This window comes from Hippocampus zosterae, chromosome 14, assembly GCF_025434085.1.
Source record: "Hippocampus zosterae strain Florida chromosome 14, ASM2543408v3, whole genome shotgun sequence".
NCBI classification, from domain to species: domain Eukaryota; kingdom Metazoa; phylum Chordata; class Actinopteri; order Syngnathiformes; family Syngnathidae; genus Hippocampus; species Hippocampus zosterae.
The window spans coordinates 7,910,704-7,938,437 of record NC_067464.1 but is presented as its reverse complement, the minus strand read 5'-3'; the positions used below and the strand labels follow the sequence as shown (position 1 = coordinate 7,938,437).

General features: G+C 42.4%; 2 protein-coding genes across 4 annotated transcripts; one reads left to right on the top strand and one right to left on the bottom strand.

Annotated features, from left to right (window-relative positions):
* Positions 1–29: 29 nt before the first annotated feature.
* dnajc17 (DnaJ (Hsp40) homolog, subfamily C, member 17) lies at positions 30–27,734 on the bottom strand. 3 transcript variants are annotated; one of them, XR_007966637.1, is made up of 12 exons: positions 27,540–27,734; positions 23,063–23,132; positions 21,742–21,800; positions 21,559–21,646; positions 21,085–21,164; positions 20,222–20,339; positions 19,399–19,448; positions 18,184–18,261; positions 16,723–16,803; positions 16,163–16,270; positions 1,725–1,909; positions 30–299 (listed from the first exon to the last, which is right to left on the bottom strand). XR_007966637.1 is itself a non-coding variant. In XM_052085925.1 (11 exons), exons 1-11 carry the CDS (start codon positions 27,618–27,620, stop codon positions 1,784–1,786), a joined length of 939 nt encoding a protein of 312 aa, XP_051941885.1. In that variant the 5' UTR covers positions 27,621–27,734; the 3' UTR covers positions 30–1,783. The 3 variants fall into 3 exon arrangements, 2 of the variants coding, with proteins under 2 accessions (XP_051941885.1, XP_051941886.1); XM_052085925.1 differs by having other exon boundaries at positions 30–1,909; XM_052085926.1 differs by lacking the exons at positions 30–299; positions 1,725–1,909; positions 16,163–16,270; positions 16,723–16,803 and adding an exon at positions 17,170–17,738.
* On the top strand, positions 8,376–12,308 carry LOC127614611 (cdc42 effector protein 2). The gene is made up of 2 exons (XM_052085930.1): positions 8,376–9,260; positions 10,101–12,308. Exon 2 carries the CDS (start codon positions 10,229–10,231, stop codon positions 10,820–10,822), a length of 594 nt encoding a protein of 197 aa, XP_051941890.1. The 5' UTR covers positions 8,376–9,260; positions 10,101–10,228; the 3' UTR covers positions 10,823–12,308.

Sequence of the window (27,734 nt, the reverse complement as noted above, 5' to 3'; positions counted from 1 at the left end):
TTGCTCCCGGCAAGAACAACGTCTCGTACTGATGTTCACAATCGCTTTACTTAGCTTCCATTAAGGGACAACGTGAAAACTAAAAAGACATTCCAGACATTAACAATCAACATTAGAATAATCTGTTTGACACATTGAATGAATAAACAAAGATAGCATAGCGTGTGCACCTTGAAATCCGACATTAGATAAATTGAAAATATATTGACGCAGACAATGTCATTTCCAGTCTCCCTCGCGCTCCGTCTCTCTGGTTCCTTCGCGCCATCCGGCATACGTGACCCCAAACCGGAAGTGATCTTTCAGAAAAATATTTCACAAAAACATTTAAAAGAAAAACCAAGATATCAAGGCTTATATGCAAACAAATACACATTCATAATATAATATACTAAAATATGACAGATTCTAGTTGTCATGGCAACCAACTGAAAACAATACACCGCCAGATACAACATATGACTACGGACAACTTCTTGAGTTGCACTTAGCTACGACAGAAAGTTTTGATTGATGGATTTGTCTTATTGTGGTTGTAATCTGTGTATTGCACCATAGTTGGAAAAAAAAAACATAATTCACTTTTGTTCTATAAAATGTTCACTGTTAGATGCAGTCCCTATCTGCAGGTGCAGCTATTGTTAGTCAGTAACCGACTGCTGTAAATCAACCTTTATACTGGAATTGTCTAACCTGTTATATCAACTCTAAAGTGATAATATCTGTTACTCAGCTTTGGATGGGGCGTATTGGAATGTAGTCCGGACAAAGTATTTATTGTGGAATTATTCAGGGATGCAACACAGCAAAGGTAGGAGAAGTGCCTTGAATTTTAAGGTTGAAATGAAGATGTTGCCTGGGTTACCGCAACAAACAAGTGCATACATCTGGTCATGTCCTCCTTCAGAAAAAGAAAGAAAACCCAAGTCAAATAAACAGCATCGTGTTTCCAATACAGCCCCCCCCCACCTCAAAATAAAGTCACGTTTTGAAGACATCAATAATCAAGTAGAGCAAAGATGGACAGTCTGTTTGCGTGTGAAACAAAAGGCCATGACGGTTTTCTGAAGTTCTACCCATCACATTCCAGCGTTAACTTGAGGGTTGGTTCGTGGGTGGGGGGGGACGGGTGAGGGGGACTTCTACATAGTCACGGACTGTGGTTTGGATCGCTACACGTCTCAGCGGTTTTCACTGAGTTACAGGACAAAGTATATGAGCATAACGCAGCGCAAGGATTTTGGCTACGTTGAAGAGTTGTCTCATTTTGACTCGATTGCAACAAGATTTAATGGTCATGAAATGACTTATCAAATGCCTTTCATATTCAGGACCTTAACAACGATCCATGTGAATACATTATTGCTCTTTTTTTAATTCCAATTTTTTCTACATCGGGGGGGAAAGATAAGAAGCTTGCAGAAGAAAGCACTTCCGGCCATTCAGCCAATTAGGATTGTTGGTTGTGCCTGAAAGCGACTGAAACGCCGTGCTCCGCCATCTGCAAACACGGTTATCAAGGCATCCATCCCGTTCAGTCACCTAAAACTTCAGGCAGCACAATCCATACCTGCTTCCCGTTATCTCTGAGATCACATGACTTAACTCTGAATCCTACCAGCGCCCTCGCTTCACTAGCATACCAATTAAAATGAGAGACTTTCGGTGGTCTTTCTAGATTGATTTGCCTGATTCGACACAAAAACAACAATGAAAATTTCAACCTTAAAACAGGTGTTCCGTTTATCGGCTGCGGGCCGGTGCCGAGCCTGGTCCTCTGATGCTAGGACGCGGCTCCTTCTTCATCGTCCTCCTTTTGCATTTGCTCAATGAGCCGCTGTCGCTCAGCTGCCTGTCTCATCTTCATCATCACCATGCTCTCGTAGTCGCGTTCATTGGCCAGGGAGCCCTGGAGAAGGAACAAACACACACAGACTGTCAAAAAGGTGAGTGCGCGTCATGATGTTTTATTTGCAATGCCGTATATCGTGCTTATTTTTTTTTGTTCTTCGATCTTACCTCTACTCAACAAATATCAGAAGGGCACAAAATTACTAGCCAGTTGAAGACGTTTTTTTTTCCATCTCATGGCAACGACATCACAGGGCAACGCATGACGCAACACTGTCACCGTTCACTTTCTGTTTGCTTTCACAACCATTCTGCATGCTCTCATCTCCCTAACCGTGGCAGGGTGAAGTGCGCATGAGACGGCAGCCTGGAGAACAAGTGTGACAGGGTAATTCCGTTGCCGGAGGTCATTATGCAGCCCGCATTAGGCCTGGCAGTGGCTTGGCCTCAAACAGTCGCCGCTTAATTGCTTTATAGGGCTCGAGCTCACACAAAGAGACCAAGAGATCCTTTCAGAGAGAATGGGCACTAGTTTATGCCTAATCAAGTAGAGTCGAACATCAGGTCCATGTCACTTGCTCACACTTGGACACGCACACACCGAATTTGTGCAATTAATGACGTCACACACCGCGCAGCACAAACCGAGTCCACATAAGATGGACTATATCGCAGAAGTCAGGCAATTATTGTCAATGTGAGCATAATTGACCATTTCTTTTGCGGCTTTGGAGGCCAAGTGTCCTCAGAGAAAGCCGTTGTTTTATATGATCGTAGCCAGAAAGTCTGACGGGCCAAGGAAGTGTCTCCTTAACGAGACATTGTACTGCAAGAGAGATCAAGTGGGCCCGTGCATGAAGGTCCTGGGGAGAGCTCCAGTGATTCAAAGAGGAGATGTAGGTTTTGTCGATGCGCTCACTAGACTACAGCATCTGGAAAGCATCACGGGGGACTCCAGCATCCATGTGCTGAGCGAATGAGGCTAAGTGTTGAGGAAGAGGAGAGGGTCGGTAAGGGGGGAAGTTCCCCACGACTCCCCCTCACCGCGCGGCCCCTGGATTGAGGAAAGCTGCTATTATCATTCCAGCAATGTGAGCTCAAGCCCATCGTCTGACACGTAACGATGAAATATCACGCAAACGCCATTAGATACTCTAAATACCTCTTGCATCCTCAAATTAGACAGGACGCAAGCAAGTATACAAACAAGCTGTTGGAAACAGCGCAGTCCCCCCCCTTTGGCAACCAAGGTGAACCCCACCGCGCCCCCTAATGGTCACTGTGACAGCCTGCGAGTCAGAGAAGATGGGACCCTTCCGTTACCAGGCCAAGGAAGTCAGGTGTTTTCTGGGCAGTGTGATACATTTCCTGGAAGGATGAATGATATTTCCTTGCCCAACGGTGCTAACTAATGTGCATGTTTAGCCGGTGCATCACCCTGTTAACTCGACACCTACTGTGCCCGTAGACATACGTGTGTGCGCCGTGACAATGCCGGGGCCCAGAGTGAGTAGGTGACCACAAAACACAAACAGAGGAGCCTGCGCAAAGTCGAGGGAGGTGGGAACAAGGCCACCGCAGAGGCAGGATGGCAGTAAAACAAACACACGCACACTGAAACAAGCTGAGGATTATCGCTGTGACATCAGCGCACGGCTGGGGCTCAAAACAGCACGCACCAAGGTTGACCCCGGGCCAGGAATGACATCATGAGTGCCTCCTGTGCCGTGAGTCAGTCGAGTGTCCAAACAGCCGCTCATCGTCTCGCACTCCTTCTAAGACATAGGTGTCAAACTCAGGTCCTGGAGGGCCGCTGTCCTGCGTGGATTCCAAGTCTCCCTGTTGCAACACACCTGATTCAAATGAACAGGTTCAATGTCAGGCTTCCGCAGAGCTTGCTGATGATCTGATCATTTGAATCAGGTGTGTTGGAACAGGGAGACTTGGAAAACATGCAAGTCAGCGGCCCTCCAGGACCTGAGTTTGACACCTATGTTCTAAGACAGCTCGGGATATGCAGGTGTCTTTGTCTCACCGGTGCAAGTTATCAGATCAGCGGTTCATTGTGCGTGAGTGACAGGGAGTGACAAAACACAATACTGTACTAATTTATGGAATATTTTGGCAGAAAAAAATCTCTCCATCCACCCACTTTTTTTTAAACCGCTTCACTTCATGAGAGTCGCGGGTGAGCTGGGCCCATTCGCACAGATGGACAATTCAAACACCTTGAAGATATTGCACGCATGCTTTTGGGAAGAGCCAGAGAGCCACGAGATGAGCCAAGCACAGAGATAACATGCAAACTCCACACTCAAGATTCAAACCGAGACCCTCTAAACTGTGAGGCAGAATTGCTAACCTCTGTGCTGCCCCAATGTAAAATAATCCATGAAAATGAAAATAAACTGCGCCGTAGTCTTGCAGCAGATGTTATGCAGCCAAGAAGCTTGAAGAGCAATCATGATATTTTTCTTTTGAATTGCCCGTGTACAATATATGCAGTTGTAGTTTGCTTTATGTTTCTGTTTGGGTGTATTCCAAACGAAGGAAGAATGCAAGATGAGTAAAGCAACGGATGTGAGAGGAAGACTAACAGACTCACGTTCAAGGAAAAGGCAATTTCACATTGGACAAATTGACTCATTAGGTGCATATTAAGGACCAGCCAATTCTGGACCAAGTCTGAAAAGACGTTTAAAAACGTCTTTGGGAGTAAATGAGTTAATAGAGCTGGTCCTTTTTTTGGCCTGTGTTTTTTGTTTTTTTTAAACAGAATTGGATGAAGCAGGCCTATACAAATATAAATATGCATTTGGCATATTAAGACAGTGGCATGGATTCTTGCACAAAGCTAATTGGATATGTGGACATGTGTGCTGCTTCTTACACGTGCATGAGATTCAAAAAAGTTCAAACGTTATTGGAAATATAGTGTGTATAGTTATTTCCTTCTAGGAAAAAAAGATGTTTTGAAATCCAAACAGATCAAAGGTCAATTTTCATTCATGAAGTGATTATGTTTGAACACACAACAGGCCACATATGCTTGTATGCGGCAAGCCCAAAAAAAACAAAAACAAGACCCACCTTTCAAAGTGAAATTTTAAAGTCTGATTTTAGCACCTCTTACTGATTTAAGTGTTTTACATCAAGGTCTCACTAACAGGCCGGAAAACTGAAAAGACTGTGTAGTTAAGCGCTTTAGATTAAATATTACATGGTTATTGTATCCTAATCTTGAAGTCACAGAGGTTTTTCAGGTAGTATTTGACAATGGATTACTAATTAAAGCCACTAGATCTTTTAAACCAAAAGGTCTCTGAGCCAATCGCAATATTTGCAGCCGTCATTGCCAAGACAAGAAATGGCAGCCGTGTGTCTCAGCCTCTCAAGCACTCGGGTGAATTTAATCAAGGAACTATTTATCTGGTGGCTTGTGTTGTCTTTTTAGGACTGTTTGTGTCACCGAGATATGGAGGGGATGATTTATTGGGGGGGGGGGGTGTCATGGGTGTGTGTGTGTGTTAGATCCCTGCTAAATTAAACAAACACGCAAGCAAGCGTAATGCACATGCAACAAGGTGAACTTATACAGACAAAGCCTCTGGAAATGCTTGGATGGATTAATCATCACTCATTATGAAACGCAGCAGACGTAAAACCCCAAAGGTCTGGTCGATTACAGTGTTGTTGTTGGTGAAGAACAAACACTACACAGAGATTAAGGTCCAGAATCTACTTCCTGCATTTAACCATTTACACGCATGTCTTGAGAACATCTGGTGCCCGAATGGAATTCCAGCACAGGACCGCCTTTGATAAGGCAGCAAAAGAGAGCGACATTCTGCAGACATGGTCTCAGTAAATACCTCCTTGCAATCAATAACTAAGGCAACCCGTCATATAGCTCACATGTTTTAAATACACAATGCACAATGTAGCGTAAAATGAAAATGTAAAATTGCCACAAAAGCCCACCCGCTGAAATGCAAACGTGCGAATGGGCCAGTGTGTATGTAGCAAGACGCGCAGCTGCTGAATGTCACAGAATCACTGATTGAACGCTAACTTGTTACACACAGAGATTGGTCCAAATATTTAAAAAAAAAATGTTCTTCCATGAGATCAAGAGCAGAGGGAAAGAAATGAGTACCAAATAACAATCTTCGGTACGGTTTTGGAAAAGAATACTCCAATTTTGACGCGCACCCCTGTATATCGTATACAGTAACACTTGCGTCAATAGTTTCCCCAAAGTCGTAACAAACATGTGCAGAATGACTGCCTACAGATAATCGCTGTTGCGTGTAGACTGCGGATTTTGTAACAGAGAGAAGAGGGGGGAAAAAAAGAGGTGGGGAAGGTGAGCGTGGTAAATGCATATATGTGGACGTGTATGCACAGGGTTGCATGTGGTCACAATGTTGGACAGAATGGAGGCCTTTGGATGGAGCAGTTTGGAAATTGCTAAGCAAAGGAAATAAACAGCAAAAAGACAAATGGCAACAGAGGCCTGAACTCCTGGTACCCTGGCAAATTTCTCATGATGGATGTGCTCAGGGATCCCGGAATAGCAAGTGGGTGGTGCTTTGGCTTCTTTAATATCCTAAAATATATTGTTATAAAAAGCAAAATGATGTCTTTCGCATCTGAGCCTTCCAGGAAGAGCTCTCTGATTTCGACAGATTTCCTAATAAAGCAAAAGCGGCTGTAAGGCTGGTAAAAAAATAATGATCAAATTGGAAAAAAAAAAAAGAAGCAGTCTCGGCCTCGGAGATGTGAAAAAGAGGTCAGGCGTGAAGAGAGAAATGATGAAATCGAAGTTGAAAACAAACAATCAGGTGGTGCCCGTTTAGTCTGCGTTGCCATGTTGAAAGGGCTTCTTCTTGTTAGTCCAACAAATCCATGCTGTGCATGCAGTTCACTTGAAAGCTCTGCTCTTGTTTTCATCATTACGTAAGCCAGGAGATACAGCTTTACATTCTTAGCCTGACCTCTGACATTTACCGGTACTAAATAAGTAAATAAATCATATAGCCTTGCGAAAAATTGGTGAATTACTTTGTCGACGTAACCCTCGAGCAAGGCCTCATCTGAAATGTAATGACGACCTTGTCGTGATTGTGTTTTAGTCAAGTCAAGTCAACAGTATTTATAAAGCACTTTCAAACAGCCATCGCTGCATACAAAGTGCTGTACATGGAGCAATTTAACATGCACAAATTTAACATTTCATTCAGTAATTTCGAGAAAGATGCAACCTAACTGCTGTTACTACAAAGCTGTTCTCGTTTTTTTTCTTTGTGCTCTTTGCATTAACCCACGTCAGGACATCAGATAGTATTTCTGGTCGTGTCTCAGCATCCGTACTCCGGCCGCACTCATCTTCCTACTATGCCTGGCTTGATACAACTACTGTCAAGACAGACTAGTGTTAGCATTGTTAGATCTCATCCTAAGATTCAATAATGGCACACCTGGACGTAGACCAAAGATGGATTTGTTGGTCTGGTGACAGTCATGCCGCAGAATGTATGCACTTCCTCTTTGTGGAGTTTTTTTTTTGTTTGTTGTTGTTGTCTGGAAGCGTTGTCAAACCAAATCAGCCTTGAGTCATCTCACAGGAGACAAACAGTGATGACAAACGCTCCCTGGGATGTTTCTCATCTAAATTACTATAAGGGTATTACAAAAGACTAACTATGAGGAAACAAATGCGTTTTAGAAATGACCACAAAAACTGGGCAACTACTCAGCTACTCAATTGAGCCGCTCTACTTTCAGCAGAGAGAATGAGAATGGGTTTGTCTAGTTGTGACCTTCTCAAAATTTAGGGTCATAAAAAAAAAAAATAATAATTATAATACAATTTTTGTGTGCGTGAAAGAATCACACAGAGTTGGCTGTAACAATTTAGCTCCATGCAGTGGACGATAACAGAAAGCAGTTCTGTTTTCATGGTTATCGGTGGTTGCGGGGAAGGGGTTCTCAGAGGACAAGCGTTCATTAATGCTGTGCTTCACCGTTGAGTAAATGTTATGATAATTTCATTTGCGTGAGTAATTGCCTCTACAGTCCTGGCATCAAGAGTGCGTGGCGAGAGAACAAAAGGGGCAACGCCTATTGTTTATTAGATCAATGTGAAAGATACCACTTGTCCATTCCCATGTTTAATATTCGTGAGCAAGAGTGTACTCAACAGGACGGTAATATCAGATCAATCGAGTGAATACAATAAAGAGAAAGGGAGGGAGGATGGGGGGGGGGGGGGCAGCTCAAAAGGCATTTCAACACAAAGCTCTATCTGTCAATAAAACACAACAAAGGATTCTACCCTATCCTTCCCTCTGACTTCCATCCCTGGATCGCTCTCACATTCCAAAGTCGGGAGATGTGACAATTAAAACTGTAACCGGTTATCTCTTGCTTTTATCTCTCTTGTGTAACCGCTCCCGCCTGCACACACATGTCTGTGTGCGATACTGCGCTTTGATTGCACAGTGACGCCGCAGGCCTCCAGTCAGGCAGAAGGGCCTGCGGAGTGCTACGATTGAGGGGCTTTAGACAAGCCAACGGCGGGTCAGGAAATCATGAAATCAGCAGAGCAGAGGGACAATGACATGGAGATTAGGGATCAGTTAACCTCCTCCTCTGGGTAGCCGGCCTGTTTGCTGACTGACCGTGACTTCCTGCTTTTTACAAAGGCGTGCACACGCTATGGAGCAGGCACATTCTAAAACACACCTTGCAGCACGAATGAAAGTCAACCACTCTCACCCTTTCGCTCCATCATGCAATTACACAGGCGGCAGTCGCTTTGGCACCGCGTCCACCCTTTGCTGTACGTAATAGGCGCAGCCAAGCGTCCGGCAGCACACTGGTGACAAAAAAAAAAAAAGACTGACTTCACAACTTGGATGATATCATCTGACGGCTTGGCAACTGTCCGAGAATGGGATGAGAGCAAGGTGAAGGACGAAACGCCTTGTTTCAAAAAATGTTTCTACCTGGTGGCTTTGACGCATCTAGACTCTGACCTCACCTGGTTTATTGCTCAAGAAGAGACTTTCAACGGCAGTGCACTCGGATTGACCCACAGAGAAAATGGGAGTTGGCACACGGAAGGATTATTGACGAAAAGACCAGAGCTGGAAAGGACTGAAAAGAAAAGGTGGATACGCATCCGGATGGAAAAAAAAACTCGATTGGGTCACCGAGGAAAACCCAATTTTATCTCGGTTGGTTTACATCCCCGGCCTGCGTATTGAAACCTTCTCTGCAACAGTTGAACAAGTCCCGGCATGTCATGCTCGTCAGTGTTCCGCTGTGAAGCACAGCCAAGTTTCATGGCAGTTTGAGTATGCGATCTTGGAGTTCAAGTATCCAGTATTTGCTCAAGAACACAGGTAAGAACTGATCAATCTTTTCGGGAGGGGAAAAGCTTTAAATAATTCCATCATTTATTTTTTGGAATCCTGGTTCATGTTTTCAAGGGCTAGATCCCCTCATCTTAAAGGCTAAATAATTTATGGCAGCTTTTAGAGATCATTTCGAGTGTTTCTTGGCCAATCTGCTTGAATGAGCTTCTTTCATTTAAACTTGGCTACATTGAGTGTGTCCTGGACAAAAACTCATGGCTGAATCTCCTCCTTGGCCAAACTGACATGTTGGGATAGGAATGCCGCTTTGTCCGTGCGCTCCAATCTCCCGCTGCTACCAAAGTGCCGATAAAACCTTTACGGGCCAACAAAACCTGTTTGCTGTAGTGGCTTACAAATTGACAGAGTGAGTGTTTCAAGTCACGAACGCAGCTCTAATCTGGGCGAAGCTGTTTGGGAGGCTGTAAAAATCACAGACGCTGACTCGATTATCCAATCTACGCGCCAGTATTGGTCCACTCGGTTTGCTTTTATCAATACAATAATTATAAATCACAAAACGTGAAAGGCTTTTGATTTTCTTTCAGCGTTTCATTTAGATTTCATGTATGGCTGCCTGTGTGTTTGACTGATAACAGCCCACCGTTTTGTTTTGTTTTTTTTTAATATAGTTTTGAACAATCTGGAAATCTGTCAATTTTTCATCAAGTAAAACAATGTACTGATCGGTTTGGACAGTTTTCAAAAACCGCTCCACCACGTGTTGATTAAAAAATATATTTGACAGATATGAAAGGTAGAAAAAATACATTGCAACTGAGTATGACAATAAGATAATGCTTCTGTTGTTTTGTTTTGTTTTTCCAGATGGCAATGATGCTTTCAAAATGTCATATTCCCAGCGTTGACTATTGAACAAAGAAGGACATACAAAGGGGTTCTACGACTTTGCTGGACAAACAAAAATATTTAATTCTGTGTTAAACACTGCCAAGATGCCACTTAGAGCATCCTTGCACAGAAAGCCTACTGGCCGTTGGTCAAGCAGACACTCAAAGCGCAGAGAGGTTCTCTCGGTCAACATGATCAGTCTACCGCTGGCTGATTTCCGACACATTTCACATATTGGAAGTGACGCCCATAGAGACAGCTTTGGAGACCTTTCCTTCCTAAAAATGGGCCAAGGTCTACTTCTCCAAAGCTCCCAAAGCGAGCAAAATCTCTTCTCGGCCTGCTCGCCACCACCAAAGCCCCCTCGTCTGAACATGGAGGCAGAGGGCTCTGTGGAGCAGCAGGACAATGGCAGCCAAAAGAGGAAGAAATGCAACTCGATGCCACTGCTGGACAGCGAGGAAGCTGACACTATATTGGTGGACAGGCATGAAAAGGGAAACAACATTGCGACCACTCAGTTTTCCAGAGCTGGATGGGGCGACCTGAGTGCAGACATGAATGGAGACTCCTCGGCGGCCGGTGACAAAATTCAAGAGAAACAAAAAGAGGAGGACAATGGCTTTTCTTTTAGCCTCGATCTGGGCCCTTCCATTTTGGATGATGTTCTGCAGGTGATGGACAAACTTCAACACTGAGCGAAATAGCTCAGCTCACGGTACAAAGATTGGGTATTCCGCTTAACATTTCCTCTTTGCTGAGATATTGTCGATGTTGAACTATGCATATGCATTGTACATTTTCACCTTTGGTGTACTCCCTTTAATATTTCTGTTATTCCCCAAACCGCACTGTACAATACTTGACTGCTGGTTTGGCTTAAGCAGTGTAGCGTTTAGAAAAGAAAACGCTGCAGCTGAAACCCAAGGTCCTGGAACTGCGATGCCTTGGCGTGCTTGGCAATCTGCTGTGAGCAGAGGGCAATTTTTCCTCCGCACGCATCTCTGAGGCCCCACTCAAAGGTAGACCAAGGTACCCCCCATCTCTTATTCCTAACAATGTCGTGAAAACAAACACTTAGCTCTGCTTCCAATAAAAGTCATTGCCAGCGGTGGCAGGTTTCACTATATCCCGAGCCACGCCACGGGTCCAAGATCTCAGTGAATAGAGAAAAAAAAATGGAACAGGCTGTTTTCTTAGCTGCAAACAGAGTCCCGCACTCTGGCGAATGACACACAAGAGGGAAAGTGGTCAATGGTAAAGTGATACCTCCATATATGTGCGGGGTGTTAAGGGAAGACGACCAGAGACCAGAGACGACCATTTCAGCTGTGAAAGTCTTGATGAGGATTTAAACAACACGGTGACCAAACAAACCTCTGACATGAAAAATATATGGTTGTAAATCGCACATGAAAAAAGTCAAAGAATGCAGGCAAATGTGGGCACATGTGGAATGAGGAAGACAAGACACATCTCCAGCCAGTCATCTTTCATAGCGGATAGAAAGATGCTTGAAACCAGTTGTGGGGTAAAGCCACAATGAGCCACAAAGCAAAGTACCACGCGGGTCATGAGTGGACCACAAGTGGCAAAGAAAAAGACTTCTGAATTCTGTACATGTCCAACAGAAACAGCAATGCTGTGGGCGCGCCTGCCCTGTATCTGTTTGGTTTACCCCTATTGGACTGAGCGTCCGATTGTTTTGACATTTTGATTTCAGAAAAAAAAACCACATTGTGAAATGCTTCTCTGTCAAAAAAAACTGTACTTTTTGGTATTCTGGAGAAGTAAAGAAATGCATATTTGAAATTCCTGCAACTGATGGTTTTGTGGCTCAAACTACCCTTTGTCTGACACTTTGTCAGAGGGGAAAAAAATCTATTGTGGCGAAATTTGTTCTTGTTTGACAAATGAATGAAAATGTAAGATTTGTAGAAGCAGAATAAAGGCGCTTCACTTCAGTATTTAGTCTTATTTGCAGTGGTGCGGGGTAAGACGAAAAAAGAATGTGAATGATCATAACATGTGGTGTGATCTGAATAAACAGATTTGGTTTCAATTCATACCGCACAAACAGTATGTATGGTTTTTTTTTTTATATATTTATTGAAAATGTCAACGTTCACTGGACAGAAATGAAAAGCAAGGTGAACTCTTGGATGCAATAATATGGTTAGTCTCCTTTGGCGCCAGTAAGCACAACCAAATGTTTCTTGAAGTTGCAGATGACATGCACAACAATCAGGATGAATTCCTCTTCACAAAACCATTACAGCTCTGCAAGATTCCTGGGATGTTTGGTATGAATAGCTCATCATGCCACAGCATTTCAACCGGATTGAGGTCAAGACTTTGATTCGTTTGCTCCAGATGGCATTTTTTTTTTCTTCGGAGGCTATTCTGTTGTTGATTTGCGTCTGGGATCATTGTCCTGCTGTAACACTCAACGTCAGACGGCCGTCGCAAAATATCTTGATCGACTTGTCATTTTTCCATTGAAGATAAGAAGCTGTCCAGGCCCTGAAACAGGGTAAGCACACCTACACCGTGATGCTCCCTTCACAATTTTTCAGAGGTGGGAAAAGGTTTCTCAGTTTCTAAACAATATATCTACCCGTGGACTGATGAACAACATCAAGAATTTTTGAAATATTTTGTAACCTGGAAAGTGTAGTACTCATTTATATCCAAAGTCCTGGCGTCAAACCGATTGTGATGTCGTTTTGGCATGACTTCAAGAGAGCTACTGACATTAGACATTACCGGAATCTTGTGGAACAGAGACAGTTTTGTCAACGATCCAAAATGCATCCTGATCATTGTGGGTGTCTAATCTGCAACTGTAAGAAACCTTGGGTTGAGGTTACTACAGCCAAAGGAGGTTCAACCAGTAATTCAATCCAAGGGTTCATCTTGTTTTTTTCCTAGCTGTCCTGTGCATGCAGGTGACTTTAAAGACAACTGTTTTTGTGCTGTTCAAATAAGAACCAGCAGTAAGCTTCACTGCAAGGAGGCAATTTGCATGTAATGACGTGGGCATGATTCTTCGTCTGATACAAGGGCACTTTAATCAAATTTTGTTCGTCAGAGAAAAGAACCGTGAGATGTTAACGCCCTGTGATGTAAAGCTATATTTGAAAAGGCAAATACAAAAAATCCTGGTGTTTTATGTGAAGTTTTATTTGTGGAGGTCAAGTGTGACAAATCGCATAAACAATTGCTCAACAAGTGGTCTGCCACATGATTGACTCAAGAAGGGAGTTGGGGGGAGGGGAGGCAGTATTTGAAATCCAATGATATATATTGCCTGCACAGCACAAATATCAGTCACATCTGGTACTGCTTCTCTCTCTCCAAACATCTAAACTTGCTGTCACACAAAATACTCCGAGCATTGTCATCTCTTTGAGCGTAGCTTTTATGATTAAACACTGAAAAGATTGTTTTGGCAGTGTGTCTTTCTAATGTACTCGCGTCTCCGAGCATAACTTGATGCTACTGAAATGTATTGCAGGTTTCAAACACACATGGCCATCTTGTGGAACTGACATTGTTTGAGCTGTGTGTCAAGTCTAGGCAGTACATTTTATCTGATTAAATAACGTTGGGACTAAAGCATTCCAAAACAGATATTCAGAACAGTCTCCTAACACAATAATTTGGACCACACTAAAATCACATCATATATTTCCAAAACAAATAAAAATACAAACATCTCTGCATCGGTAATTTCACAATAATTGAAACCAGTGCGTCCTTCCAATAAAACTAGGACATCAGTTTTCTTGAACCTCCAACGGCATATTAACAATATGAAACGTGTTGTCATGAGATCTTGGGCGGATTTTATATAAAAGCTGTAATGAAATGAAAAATCCAATTTGATCAAGGATCATGATAATGGAAAAGGGTAAATGGAGTGCACTGACAGTATAGTGCTTGATTGACATGATACATTTTCCAAAGCGTCATTTTTAGTAGGGCCCAACTGATTAATCGGCCAAGCGATTAAATCGGCTGCTTATGGCCCTTCGAAAATCGGCCCAAATCATCAGCGAAACGACCGACATTTCCCGATTGGTTTTACCTTTATGTAGTCTGGTTTGAATTTTTTGTAACATCATGTCATTTGTTAGGTTATCAGGTTTTGAATAGCCTTGGTCCTCAATACTTTTAAGGACCGCTGATAGAATATAAACCAAGTAGGGATCTAAGGTCAGCAGACTCGTGTCAAATAGTGGATCCCAGACTTCAAAGCAAATATGGTGCGTCAGCATCTAGCTGTTATGCTGCACGGAAATGGAACAAGCTGCCAACAGAACTGAAGTTAGCACAGAGGGTAAATGCTTCTAAATCTAGGTTAAAAACTAGGTATATTTTTCCTGTACTCACGATAAAGGTCTTTGTCATCATTTTTTCCCCAAACCCTGTTCCTTCTTCTTGTCATACATGTTGATGAAGTTTATCTCGGGCTCATTGTGGATTTTCTGAGCTTTTCTAAATACCGGTAGTCTCAAACACTGAATCAACCTGACGAGCATGCAACAATTTTTTGACATCAATTTTTCAAAAAAGGCTTTTCAATTCAAGACCATGGGAAGGTTTCCATCAAAGATGGAACATTCAGCTGTTTAATCAATTCTTAACTGATTTATGGGAAAACGGGAATGACTTAGGCTGCAGGTGACATCTGTGGGATACTGCACTGTGCCCCTAAAAACACGACATTACATTAATAATGAGAAGCCTGTCGAGGCGGAGTCAGGGTTGTCAATGAAAACACACGGCCCCCACTGTTTAGGCCTAATTTTTGGGAGGCTGTGAGTCTGAAGTATTGTCCTGAACGCGTGTGCATGAGTCTGTTCCCAGTAGAGAGCACTACATTTGGACTGGAAGCTCTTCCTCGCAAGAGCCCTCGCCTTGTGTGTTTGCAGCTGGCCGATGTGCAGAGGTGATAGCGGGATAAATAACAGGAGAGGGATCTGATTGTTTGATTTCAGATAATATCCAGTGAGATGGGACCTCTCAGGTTTTGGCCACTGACCTAAAACCAGATGTGGATCAACATTATGTCATGCAGGGGCCTCCTTATTGAGAACACTTCCCAGAGAATTCTGATTTGAAAATCCCCCTACAGCTGTGTTGTTTTCAGTCTCGGGTGCAAAATTAAATCTATGAAGATATCAGCTTTGGCTATCAGTAAGGCTAACTAGGTTACTGTAATACCATTTCAAGAGATTAGTGTGACAATTCCCAGTGCAAAGCCTAAATCGCCCTTGGCAAGGTGTCTTGAGGGGGTGAAACTTGAGTTTGTTAGACTCAGAGATAGCTAATAAACTGTCCACTGTAGTGACCGCTATCCCTGAAAGTCTTAAACTGTTGATTATTTCATCTACCGGTACTCTCCTGTTGCATGCAGGTGCAAAAAGAACAAAATTACTACTGGGGTTTGTAAAACTTCATTGGCGATACATTTTAAAAAGGCGATCAAGATCTATCAAAATTGCTTGTGTGAAACAAAGTAACAGAGAACATTCCTTCCATCCTTCTCCAATCCAAAGGATTATATTTAAATGATCCAAAAGAGGGTTTCAATTTCAAGAGCTATGCGGCGGGCACAGTTACGTGCTAGCTTAACATTATAGCACAGTGCACCCTCTGTGTTACTACGCGAAGAACGGCGTTCCTGGCGCCCTCCAGGTCAGGACCACTAATGAGCAGCGGACCGAGAGGCCTCAAGCCAACGCAGGCCCACAGCCTCTTGAGTTCAAAGCAAATAAACTGAAGATCATTTCATCAAACAAACTGTTCAAAGCCATGCATTTGTAGCAAAAGCCTGGCTGCACGCTGTGCACCACTGATATGAAATAAAACTTGGTTTACATGACTCTCTTTTGTGGGGAAGTGTTTAGGAAATTGGATTTTTACTGGAAGCATTACCCTGAGGAGATATTTCTAAAAAGAAGCTGGTGCACATGATGAAAAGTGTGAAAAGAAGTCCAACATTTTCAAGTACCGTAACTGAACATCTGTACCTTTTTCGACATGAACTGAGATGGAGGGTCAACTTCTGGCTGGCCTTCAAGCCACAAAATCTTCAATGGATTTTCACTCAGGCCTCTTTCATACATTACTGCCAGCTCCTATGAAGAGAAAAAAATATTTATCATCTAAAATGTACTCGAAACGAACATCCACTACCAGAGGAGTCAAGGATTTTGCGATGTTATGAGCCACTACTAAAGCTGCAACCTACAGATGTTTGGGCATAGACAACACCGATTTTCCCAGGTGAGTGGCAAAAATAGTCTTTGGGCAAAAAAAATAAAAATGTTGTGAGCAGGAAACAACAAAAACAACCAAAAAATGTGATGCGGCTGATACTTTCTTGTGGGTTAAGCATATGTTATGGCTGTTGTGGTTTGAGTAAAGCGGACCGCATTAAAATGAACGAACCGGGATTTCACATAATTCAGAAGGGAATAAATGTGGCTTCCTGAAATTGTATGCAACAGATCTTAATGTTTTAACAAACAATATGGAGGAGCCATAACAAACAAAATGAGGAGCCATAGACCAAGAGTTAGGTACTTACAGCTGCCCTCACAGTTGCAAATTCAACAAGAGCGCTTCCTTTCTTCTTGCCTGACATTATCACATTCGAAACGTCTCCATACTGGAAATAAGAAATAAGAGGAAAAAAGTCAAACGGGAAGAGACGCACACAAAAAATTATGAAGAACATTTGAAAACCCTTCGCAAGAAAAATCAGATGTGCAATAAAACACTGAAAACACATGGGGGGGAAAAAGTTGGGCTTCAATTTGTACTTAATAGCTAAAAACATACACACACTACATAGGTTTGCTGTGTAAAGGACTCAGCCAGTAAGGCAAAAGAGGTCAAAAATGTTATCCGTAACTTGGTAGGAGAATACATTTGATGAATAACATAAAATGTGTTGGCTCTCATCCGGGATACACTAGGTGGGAATTAATAATAACAATAATAATAAAAATAATGGCACCTCTACTGCACCAAACAAAACTTTGTGAACTGCTCTCGAATGTTATTGCTTCTTAAACGCACTCCCAAGCAAGCCCACGTAGTGACACGAAAAAAAAGACGCTCAACGGCATAAAATAACAATATTTGCACATTTCAATCCCCTACCCACAAATCAAAAGAAACAAAGAGAATGTATTATTTTACACGCCACAGTCTTGCGCGTTCCATACTTGTTTTCCCCACACGGTGGTGGCTATTTCTCTTACTCAAAGCCGTTAACTGTCACTCATTACAGCTTGCCATGTCAAACAAAAAATATTTTTCCTCCGACAGTTCTTCAAAAAAAAAAAAAGGCGACAGCTTTATTTTCCACAGTCATCCCACGGGGCCATCCCACCTAGGTTTCTTTTGAAGCGAGTGTGTGCTAAGGAGAAATTCAAACGCTTTTTTCCACAGCTTGACGTCAGTGACACTTGCCCTATCCTCATTTCGGGGCGGCATATGTGCCGCAATAGCCATGTGAGGGATGGAAGCATACGGTGGCGCACAAGTTGCATGAGAAGCGCACATTTCCTCATACCTCTCTTGGCACTGCTTAATCACCTGGGAAGAGGGGCATGAACAATGGCGTGCGCGCCTTTAGAAGGGCACTGCAACATTGCCTTCAGCACTTTCACCGCAACAAAACTTAATGGGCCTTGTTTAAATGGAAGAAGAAGAAAAAAAATGAAACTATCCACAATTTTGAAGTCATGCAGGCATCAGTTGCGTGCATATTTGTAGGCAGGTTTGATAGCTTGGAGCAATGCGTTAAACACGTTTTGTTAAGTCGCCAAACCACAGATATATAACGGTATGTTTTTACTTTTTGTTGAGGTAAAAATGCTGATTTTGCCTGCAATATTTAATGCAAAAATATCTCGCCCATGGTAGAGTGAGTAGGTGTGTTTTATAAAGTATGAATCTCTTTCAATTTCCTGGGAAACTTTTCATGAGCAAACACGGGGTGTGATTGTGATCTTTCTTGCAGTTTGTCATGTGTCATTACCTTTTGTAGGAGTTTAAGAATGAACTCTTGGCAGTAGCCACCGTTTGTGTCGTCGTCATTTTTACACTTCCACTTCAACTGAAAAGAGAAAGAGACGTTTGTGAGAAACGAGACCTAGAATGCAAAGCGATATCTTTTGAGGCAATTCAAGAGCTCCATGGAGCAGATCCATGGAATGAGGACAGAGTGTTGAAAAGCTTGATATCCATCTGAATAATGGTTCGTGCGTTTTCTATATTTTTAACTCAGCCTTGATTCCCACCATATTACATGATGTTGTTCTAGCGATTACTGGGCAAGCATTCTTTGCAAAGGAGCAGCCTCCACAAAAAGCTTGCGACACAGCCAAAAAATTCATGACTTCCTGTGCCGCTAAAACTAGATCTTGCACAACCTCTCCAATCAATCATATTGTTATGGCCCAGCAAATATCACAAAATAAAGCAGTATTATTAATGGCAAGGACAAAGTGTTGATTCAGCTCCAGATCTCTGCTTGCTGTCAAAGAAGAGGCTGAATTTCTGGGAATGTGAATATTTATACAGTCCCTTTTACTAACAATAATGGTCAAAGTTGAAATGTTCAGTATTTGCCGCTCAATGTGATGTCTCACGTTTCATCTCACGATTTCTCTCCGTTCAAATGAAATAAAACAGGACGACGCAAATGAAAATCTTAACACGGAAATTGCAAAGCGGATGGTATCAAAAGGGAATAACCAAAGAATTTTGATTTCAAAGTGTTGTCAAGGATGAGACATGGCGAAAGGAATTTGGGGTCCGACCACAAATAAAACAACACAAAACCCAGTTCGCCTGAAATACAACGCACTGAGGCTTCATGTCCGTGACATGCCCTGACATTGGTCGCCATGGGGCTGTTGTTTATTGTTCTAAATGAGCACAAAAATGTCAAGGAAATCCCTCCTGCACTGGACAGCAATCAAAAGTTGAAACCCAGATGTAATGTTTCAAAATATCAGCTAGCATCCCCAGTGTCTGTTAAGATTTCAGGCCATTACTGGGAAGAAATATAACAAGCTCCTTTTTGGCCATTTAAAGTGTACTGAACTGAGATTGGCGCTCAGTGATGAGTTTCACCAATGTCCTGCACTTTCAAAAGCACCATATCCCCCTTTTCACGAATGAGGGATTGGAGACGGAATAAGAAGCCTCATTTTGACCTCTCTTAGGAACTAAAACCACACAGATCTACCTTCAATTTGGGGGTGACGCTGCTCCTGGAACATCTTCCCCCTCCAGAGTCTGCGGGGTGGGAAATGAGGCATTACTTGAAGAAGTCAAAAGATGAAGAAAACAAAGATTTGATCAGGCAACCACTGATGCAAATGGATCGCCATTTTAATTGGGCTGTCACATAGTGAACGCCGCAGACTTATCATCTACAGAGTGCCTCTTGGAAGAGAAAGAACACTGCTCCAGACTTCGGGGGGCCTGACTGCGTGCAAGTTGAAGATCTTCGCATGAGTAATTGCACAACCACAAAAAGAAATCTAATCTCGGGCCAACACTCCCCATTTCCCTTACCTTCACACGCATCCATACAATTGATTTATTTGACTCTTTTCCACCCCCTCATGTCTCCAAAATGTCAACCCAATAGTTTTCATGCAACAAAAAAAAAACATTTAAATGCACATGAAGGTCAAGTTTGAGGTCCGAGTGTTTGTGTGTGCAAGTGTGCTTGATGCTTGATGCTTGATGCTTGACATTCCTCTATAAACATGCCAATGTCTACCTGCCAAGAAAGAAAAGTGGTCCAATTCAAAGCGTTATTATGCCAAATTTTCACATATCAATCTAGTCATTGTTTCTTGCGTTACTAATATCTGGTAAAATCTGCCTGAGCGCCGCTGACAGTTTGACAACATGGTTTCGCTCATATGAGAAGTAAAACGATTTGGTTCGTGCAGACTCAACTCGTACAGGTCAGATGGAGCTCCATGGTGCTGGCCCTAGTTCAGTTTGCCACGCAAACTAGCACATTGGATCAGGTTCTAAACGAAAACTAGAAGTACTTCTGTGACTGTAGTCTCCCGTGTTCTGCTGTTCTTCTCGTTCTCTTTGGATCTGCTCTCTGATGAGCCTCTGTTCTTCCTCAAGCTGTCTGGATCCCTCCTCCCTCAAACGAATAATCTGGTGGAAAAAGGCACACAATACAAAGATGTAACAACTTAAAGGGCTGGAAAAATAGGAATCTTGGCATTTCATTGAGTAACAATAAATCAATATCACCATCGCATTTATTATAGGACAAGTAAAAAATAATAATAATAATACAATTACAGAAAATGGCGTTTACAGAGCTGGACATAGCATTGCTGCAGTCATGATTAAAAATAATAAATTTCAATCATGACTGAGTAGGAGATGCAGATATCTAAAAGTTGATCATGTTGTTGGCTGCCACGTTCCTGGGGTGGAAACAACCAAATCAGCAATGTGATACGGTATGTAATGCTTGCTATCGTCAAAAAAAGAAGAAAACAGACAAGTCTTGGGTCTTGGTTGAAAAAAGGACACTGCCCCCTAGTGGTGAACTTCTCCCCACCAAGGCAAGAATCATGCACCATTTTCATTTATCATTGCATTACTGAATTTTATATTGCGTCAAGTCATGCAATATCATCTAATTATGCTATGAAAGTGAAACTACGGAGAATCTGCTTATGGCCCCAAACTTTGGAAGCTTTCAATTCAATGAGAGTCAAGAAATTGATTTTTTTCAAAAAAGAAAAAAGAAAAAAAATGGTGCAAGCTCCAGAGTGCATTGTTTTTTTCTAATGTCCTACACAGGAATGAATTGTTAACCGAATGCTTGAGGGCTGGTAGTTGAGTGAAATTTGAATTTTCAGCCTGTGCACTTCCTTCATTCTTTCACCTCTTCTTCAAGTGTTCTTGTGATTTGGATTTCATTCTTCTCCTTCTCTGCTTCTGCTTGTCGCTCTCTTGCCTCAAGGTCTGTCAAAATCAGAGATAAAGGAAGTAAGTCCTCTTTGAAACCGTGAGGTTGAACACATACCCTCCAAAAGGATTGGAACTGCAAGGTCAATTCCTTCGGTTTTATCATCTACTGAAGATGTTTGAGTTTCAGGTGAAAAGATCAGGACGAGACAAAATGTAAATATCATGGGAGGAAAAAAGCTGGAGGCGTCAAATTTTGCCTCACATTCATCTTTTCATCTGAAAAACAAATGACTTCAGTATACCGTACAACGAAATCAAGGAATTGGCCTTGCCGTACCAATACTTTTGGAGGGAACCGCAAAACATCACAAAACACTTTCAAACTGAAACGATGTGATGAATGACAACGCAAACCAGTTGCAATTGGCCTTTTCTACGGGGAACCTACCGAGCTTAATCTTCTTTCTCTTGTCATCAAGTTTGCGGTTTCGTTCTTCCGCTTGTTTTTTGGCAGCGCGAACCTTGTCATAGGCGGCCTGAAAACACCAAGATGAATGCCAGGATAAATGATCTGTAAGTGTGCATATCCGAAGCCACACAAGAAGGGTAAGCGGGACTCAGTGGAACCTACCTTGGCGGCAGCGTCGGTCAGCACCTCCAGAGCCTGAGACAACTGGTGGAAGAGCTCCGCTGGAGCATTTGCGGAAGAGAGAAGTGATACAACAACTAATCATTGAAACCGAAACCCACAAGATATGTTTTCACTCATAAAAATCAAACGGCTCTATTTGTCATTTTGCTGCATCGGTTTTGAGAAGGCTCGCGACTGTTGTCTTAAAAGTGCCAAGTCAGTCCCAAAATCTCCGGTGACAAGCCGGCAAGACTGCACCGGCCCCATGTCTTCCATTAGCGTGCCGAGAGGGGCCAAGGCTACAATCATCACTACCACGCAATATTCCCTACCGCTTCGGTTGTCATCCGACACACACACGCACACACGCACACACAAAAGCATACAAGAAGACCACAAGTGCTCTCTATCATGCAACGCGACTGCACTATACCAGCCAAACTTAATTATTCTCTTATGGGAGGTCTGGCAGGGCAGCATGGTTACTCCCAGTTGGGATTGGCAAATTCTAACTAACGGGAGGCTTCGGGGATCAGACTGCCAGCAGAGGTCAGGTTACCACAAACGGTAACGAGCGACACAACGAAATGCAACAGGGAGAGATCTGCCATGCCCAAGAGGTCGCTCAAGCTGGCACAACGTTTGGAATTGAGCGGAAAGGAATGGGATGTGCCCCCCCCCCACCCCTAAGATGCCTTAACTGACCTCACAAATGCATGCAACCTTCCCCAGAGAGGCAGCACATGCCAGTCTGGTTGCAGTCTCGTGCGATTGGGACAACGACTGTCCATGCGTGGGTTCAAGTGTTGAGGCCCTCCAAACCGCTTCTTTTCCATTTCTGGGAAACCGACCCCCTGCTTTTACATTCTCCCTCTCCAGCCCCAACACCACCAATTACATTCATTGTCCTGCATGACATAATCAAGAATTGTCTGAGCCATCCAAAAACCGCAGAAACCTCACTTGATATATTGGCCAGCCTGTTTTCCAAGGTGTCTTTTTGCCCGTCTGACAACAAGGTACACACAGATTTCCTTGTGTGATTATACATTTGCTGGTTTGCGACTGCCTGCCAGACGAGACCAGACAAGAAAGCAAAAACGTACCGGACGTAATTTGACTGGTTCCATCTGGCTAGAAAATCAATGAGAACCAACTAAATGTATCAACTGTGGTTCTGAAATGGACCTTGACTGACATATCTAAACAGCATTTTTAAACTTCTACAGGAGAGCAAGCCAATCAAGCTTCCAAATTCATTGTATGGCTGCTTGATGGCTCTGAGGGAGACAAAAAAAATTATAATCTTGACTTCACTTACCTGCTTTTGGGTTGTCGGGGTTCTTGTCTGGATGGCATTTCAAAGCTTTCTGTCGATAGGCTTTTTTGATCTAAATGAAGAGACCAACACTTTAGAATAACACAAAAAGATACAGCATGTACATCACAACACCAAAAAAAAATCGGGGGCTGTACTCTTTGGATGAAATTAACGCTGACCCTGTTTCCTGTCCTTCTGACACATGAATGGAAAGGAACCGCTGTGGCACACACAGAATGAAAAGTAGGTTTGTGATGTAAATGGTGCTCAGGTAACGTAATCGAAGTCATAGAATGTCTGATGCTTTACCTATTAAATGATTTTCTTTAACTCGGGGGGTCAGTGGCCCGAATGTTAACCATTACTTTATTGATCTTGGGACTAGTTATGATCAAAGAAGCTCTCGTTAGAGGAAGCGAGTGGGTGATGGAGAGACACTCTGGAGTTTCCTGTTTAAAAAACAACAACAACAACAACAACAAAAACGTCATTGTTTTGCACAAGTTACTATTCTTGCTACAAGCTCTTCTCGTGCTGTCAGGCAACTTTGCCTCTGTTCTGCATTATATTCCGACAGCATAAATCCGTCTGCCAATATGTTACAGGTCAAATGAAGCACCTCTCATTAGTCTTTTGCAACAAACACCTCGGCCCCCCTGGCATGAATGTTTTTCTTTTCGTGCGGACTTAACTCGAGAGGGGCGGGGGGTGGTAAGAACCACAAATCTAGTCTTCTCACTCCATTTTGTTTCATGTACGGTTCAAACAATAAATAGCTCAAGGAGAGAGCAGTCATCATTAGGCAGCCTCTCGCCTTGATGCTTGGCAAAGACTTTGTCTCGCCTCAAACTGACACGCAAAGCTGGGAAATGGTGCCATGCGCGCTTATTGGTGTTCTAAGCCTACTTTCCCCCTTTTCGCCTCCCTCTGCCGGTTCCTCCATTTTTCTGCGTGCCCTGTAAATCGCAAGCTGGAACAAATTGTAATTTACGGACATTCAGAAATAACTAGACTGAAGCAAATTGTAATTTATTGACATTCAAACTTATCCAAAGCACATTCCACAAAATCAAATGGAACGGCAAAAAAAACAACTGATGGGTTCTTTTTTTTTTCAAGCAACACTCCTCAACTACGTTCAACCTTTACCTCCTACATTTAGAATCTCACAAGCAAACAAAAAGAAAATACTGTATAGTGTAGAATGTTTACTATGTTGTTGTGAATCAGCGAACAATTTAGTATTCTTCAATACTTTTTTTTTTATAATTGTTCAGTTTATTTATCCTCAAGTTTCCAGGAGAGTTTGTAACATCCTTCTCACACTTATCTACAGGGAAATCGGAGGACCTAAGTACTCAAATATATTCAGAGACTTGGAACAAACGTGCCCTGTCATGGCGAACACAGAATAAGGCTGTATTTTGAAACACACCGCTATATTCAACCTTATTTGTGAAGCAATTAGAAGTCAGGCATGGCTTTAATCACCCATTAAATGTTTGGAAAACTTCATTTTTCAGGTAAATCAAATACTTCTTCAAATAAATGTCATGTTTATTTATTTTTGACCAAGTGAAAACAATTTTGAGAGCAAAAAAGAAAATCAGTGTGACAACAACGAATGCAAACTTTGGGGAAAGGTAGTTTAGCCAAACAGATGATGATGTCAAGTTGTGTACATTATACATTATTTAAAATTCAAAAAAAGGTTAAAAATCCCACAACTCTATGTGTCATGTTTATCATCATCTGCAGCAAGTAGACAAGACAAACAAGTGCCTACATCTGTTGCAGCAGATGTTTAACAATATTAGTATAAGTTGAGCAGTTTGACTCCGAGACTCTTATTATCGGTATTCGTAGTCTGTAAGGGAGACGCTATGTTGCACATCGTCATCATTGGCTCACTGCACACACTTCGGTTCTTGGATGGAGTCACTTACTTACATAGCGCGTTTCGACCTCGGCTACTCAAAGCGCTTCACACCGTGACCTCACTCACCTACCGATGACACAGCATCGACAGTTGCATCGAAGCAACTGGGGGTTCAGTATCTTGCACAAGGACACTTTGACATGATTGCAACACTCGGGGATCAAACATCCGGCCTCTGGGTTGGGAAGCGACCACTCTCCCACTATGCCATGCCACCCCATAAAGGGAGGTTATAATTATATCTTCTGCCATTTATCGGAACAAGAATTGCAGGAGCTATTCTACCTGTCACCGCACGTCGCTGTTGCTGTCATTGACGAATGAAAAAAGATGTGTGTATTATTTGCCGCAAACAAATAATTCTCGTACCAACTGCGTGAAATTGGATCATTTCCCCCAGTACATCCAATGATTTTTCTCATGACACTTTAAACTAAACATGCATATCGCTTAAACCGTTAATGCTGACTGAAATGAATTCTTGTGAGGTGTGCTGACGGCTCAATGGGAATATGCTTTCATAACACATGAAAGCTCGACTCGCTTTACTACAGTTAAAGAACACCTTTCAGTGAGATTGTGGGGTGTTTGCGTATCTGCTGTACTTGACAAGCTTTAGTTAACAGGCCAGCATATATTGAAGCAGAGAGACCAACAGTAGCCTAATACAGTGGGGTTTGGTGGAAAATGTCTGCGATGTCCTTGTTAAAAGCTTCTGAGGGGACAATTACAATCGATAAACTGATCCTGGTAAAGAAAATACTGTGGGGTGAGTCCAGCCTCCTTAATTACAAATCGTCGACCATTTACAAGGCTTCTTCAGCTGGGAGGGTGAAATTAGCAGGCACAAAGGGAAGGAGGTGTTATGGTCCCATGAAACAATTTTTTGTATCACAAAAACCTGGCATTTGAACAGGGGTGTGCAAACTTTTTTCTTTCAAGCCACTGTATGTTGTGTGGCGTCTTGGCTTGTTGATGTTGTCACACCAGGTAATCAGTGGAAAGTTAAACCTTCCGTGAGGTCATTTTGATCTAATGCTTGTTGATATACATGGGTACAAAGTATGGCCACATGTGCACCCCACTATTATAACATTGGCTAATCAAGGACTCTTAGCGTGCCAGCTACCACAGCACTCATCAGTTGACAAAAGTGACAACAAAATGGAAGGAGAAGACAAAGAATGCAAATCTCACATGTCAATGCAATAGCTTTAGAAACAATGACAGAGCCCACAGAAATATGATCTGGGATGAGCCTCTTGCCTTTTTTATGATAAACAAAATGATAGCCGTGGTCGAGCAGCAGGCCAAATAACTGCCCATCACCCGACATCTGTCTTCACTGAAGCCCCCCACAGACTAAATATTCCGGCCACAAAAATTGCACATCCCAAACAGCAATCAACAGACCTCTACTGTGTTTTAGAATCTTAATTCTGGTTCCAAAACCCCCATAAGTGCTTGCAGCACAATCCTCTGTAAAAGACAGGACTTTTCCAATTAAGAAATTTGCTGTTTCCCTTATTTTGGCAGTGATGTTGATTTGCCATCTCGATTGTGGATTTTAGATGTGGTTTGGAGGGGAGATGATCAGCAAACGGACGACTATGTAATGGTCAACCACTTTGGAATGTGAAATAAAAAGTAAGAGGGAAAATGGACAAAAAATGATCTGAGACTATGGAAATTTTGGTGTGGCCCTTATAAAAATTAGAAGTAAAGTGGAACTAATGACTAAACAATGGGGAATGGTCAGCAAATATCTAATTAGAGACAAGCATAAGTCCATTATTTTGGGAGCTGGTTTCAGGGACAATAAGTGAAGTTCACGTCCAACTTTATTTTTTCCCTTTCAAGTCATTTTGTGAACGACTAAAACTTGTGCAGCATCCCCACCTAGCGACATTTTGAATTAAACACGCGCAATCTAGACTCCATGCAGTGTTTGGTCGTATTGTACAATACAATACAATACAATACATGCTGACTTATATAGCGCTTTCACAACAGCGGCAGCTGTAACAAAGCGCTTAACAAAACAGTTAACATAAACTAAAATAATAAACACAACACATGGGACAGGAGAAGTGAACCAATCTCTTTTTTCGTCAATGGATGCTACAGCTTCTTGTTGACTTAGCTTGTAGCCGACGTGCACATTTTGAGCATGACGTCTCGGATCCATAAGGATTGGTTAAAGGACACTTTGATTCTCTCCTCTTTCATCTCAAACTTGTACTTAAGACCCTCCTTCTTCTTTAATTACTTAAAACACAAATCGTTGACACCAAAAAGAATATATCCACCCGTAGACCCAAAGCACAAAACGTCAATGTATACACATTCCATGATTGATTTGTAGTTCACTGTTTACAGGCAGGAAATGTCATGTAATGGTTATTCTCTCCTTATTTACGCACAATTTTCTAAATTTATAAGGAATCGAATCATCTGCAAATACGACGTGATTATTTTTGTACGTAGTTCCCTTGAATAAAATGTATCTACAGGTTAGCTCGCTCATGCTGTACGTACCTCCTTCGTCGTAGCAGTGTTTTCAATTCCAAGCAAACCATAAAGGTCCAGCTGCAGAATATCCTTTGCCTTTCCAGACATTTCTGCCCACCATTAATTTCCGCACTAATGCTGGAATATCAATGAAAGACGTAAAAACGACACGCAGTCGGACAACTCCTTGTACAGTATTTGTTGTAGTTGGCGCCTCGTAAT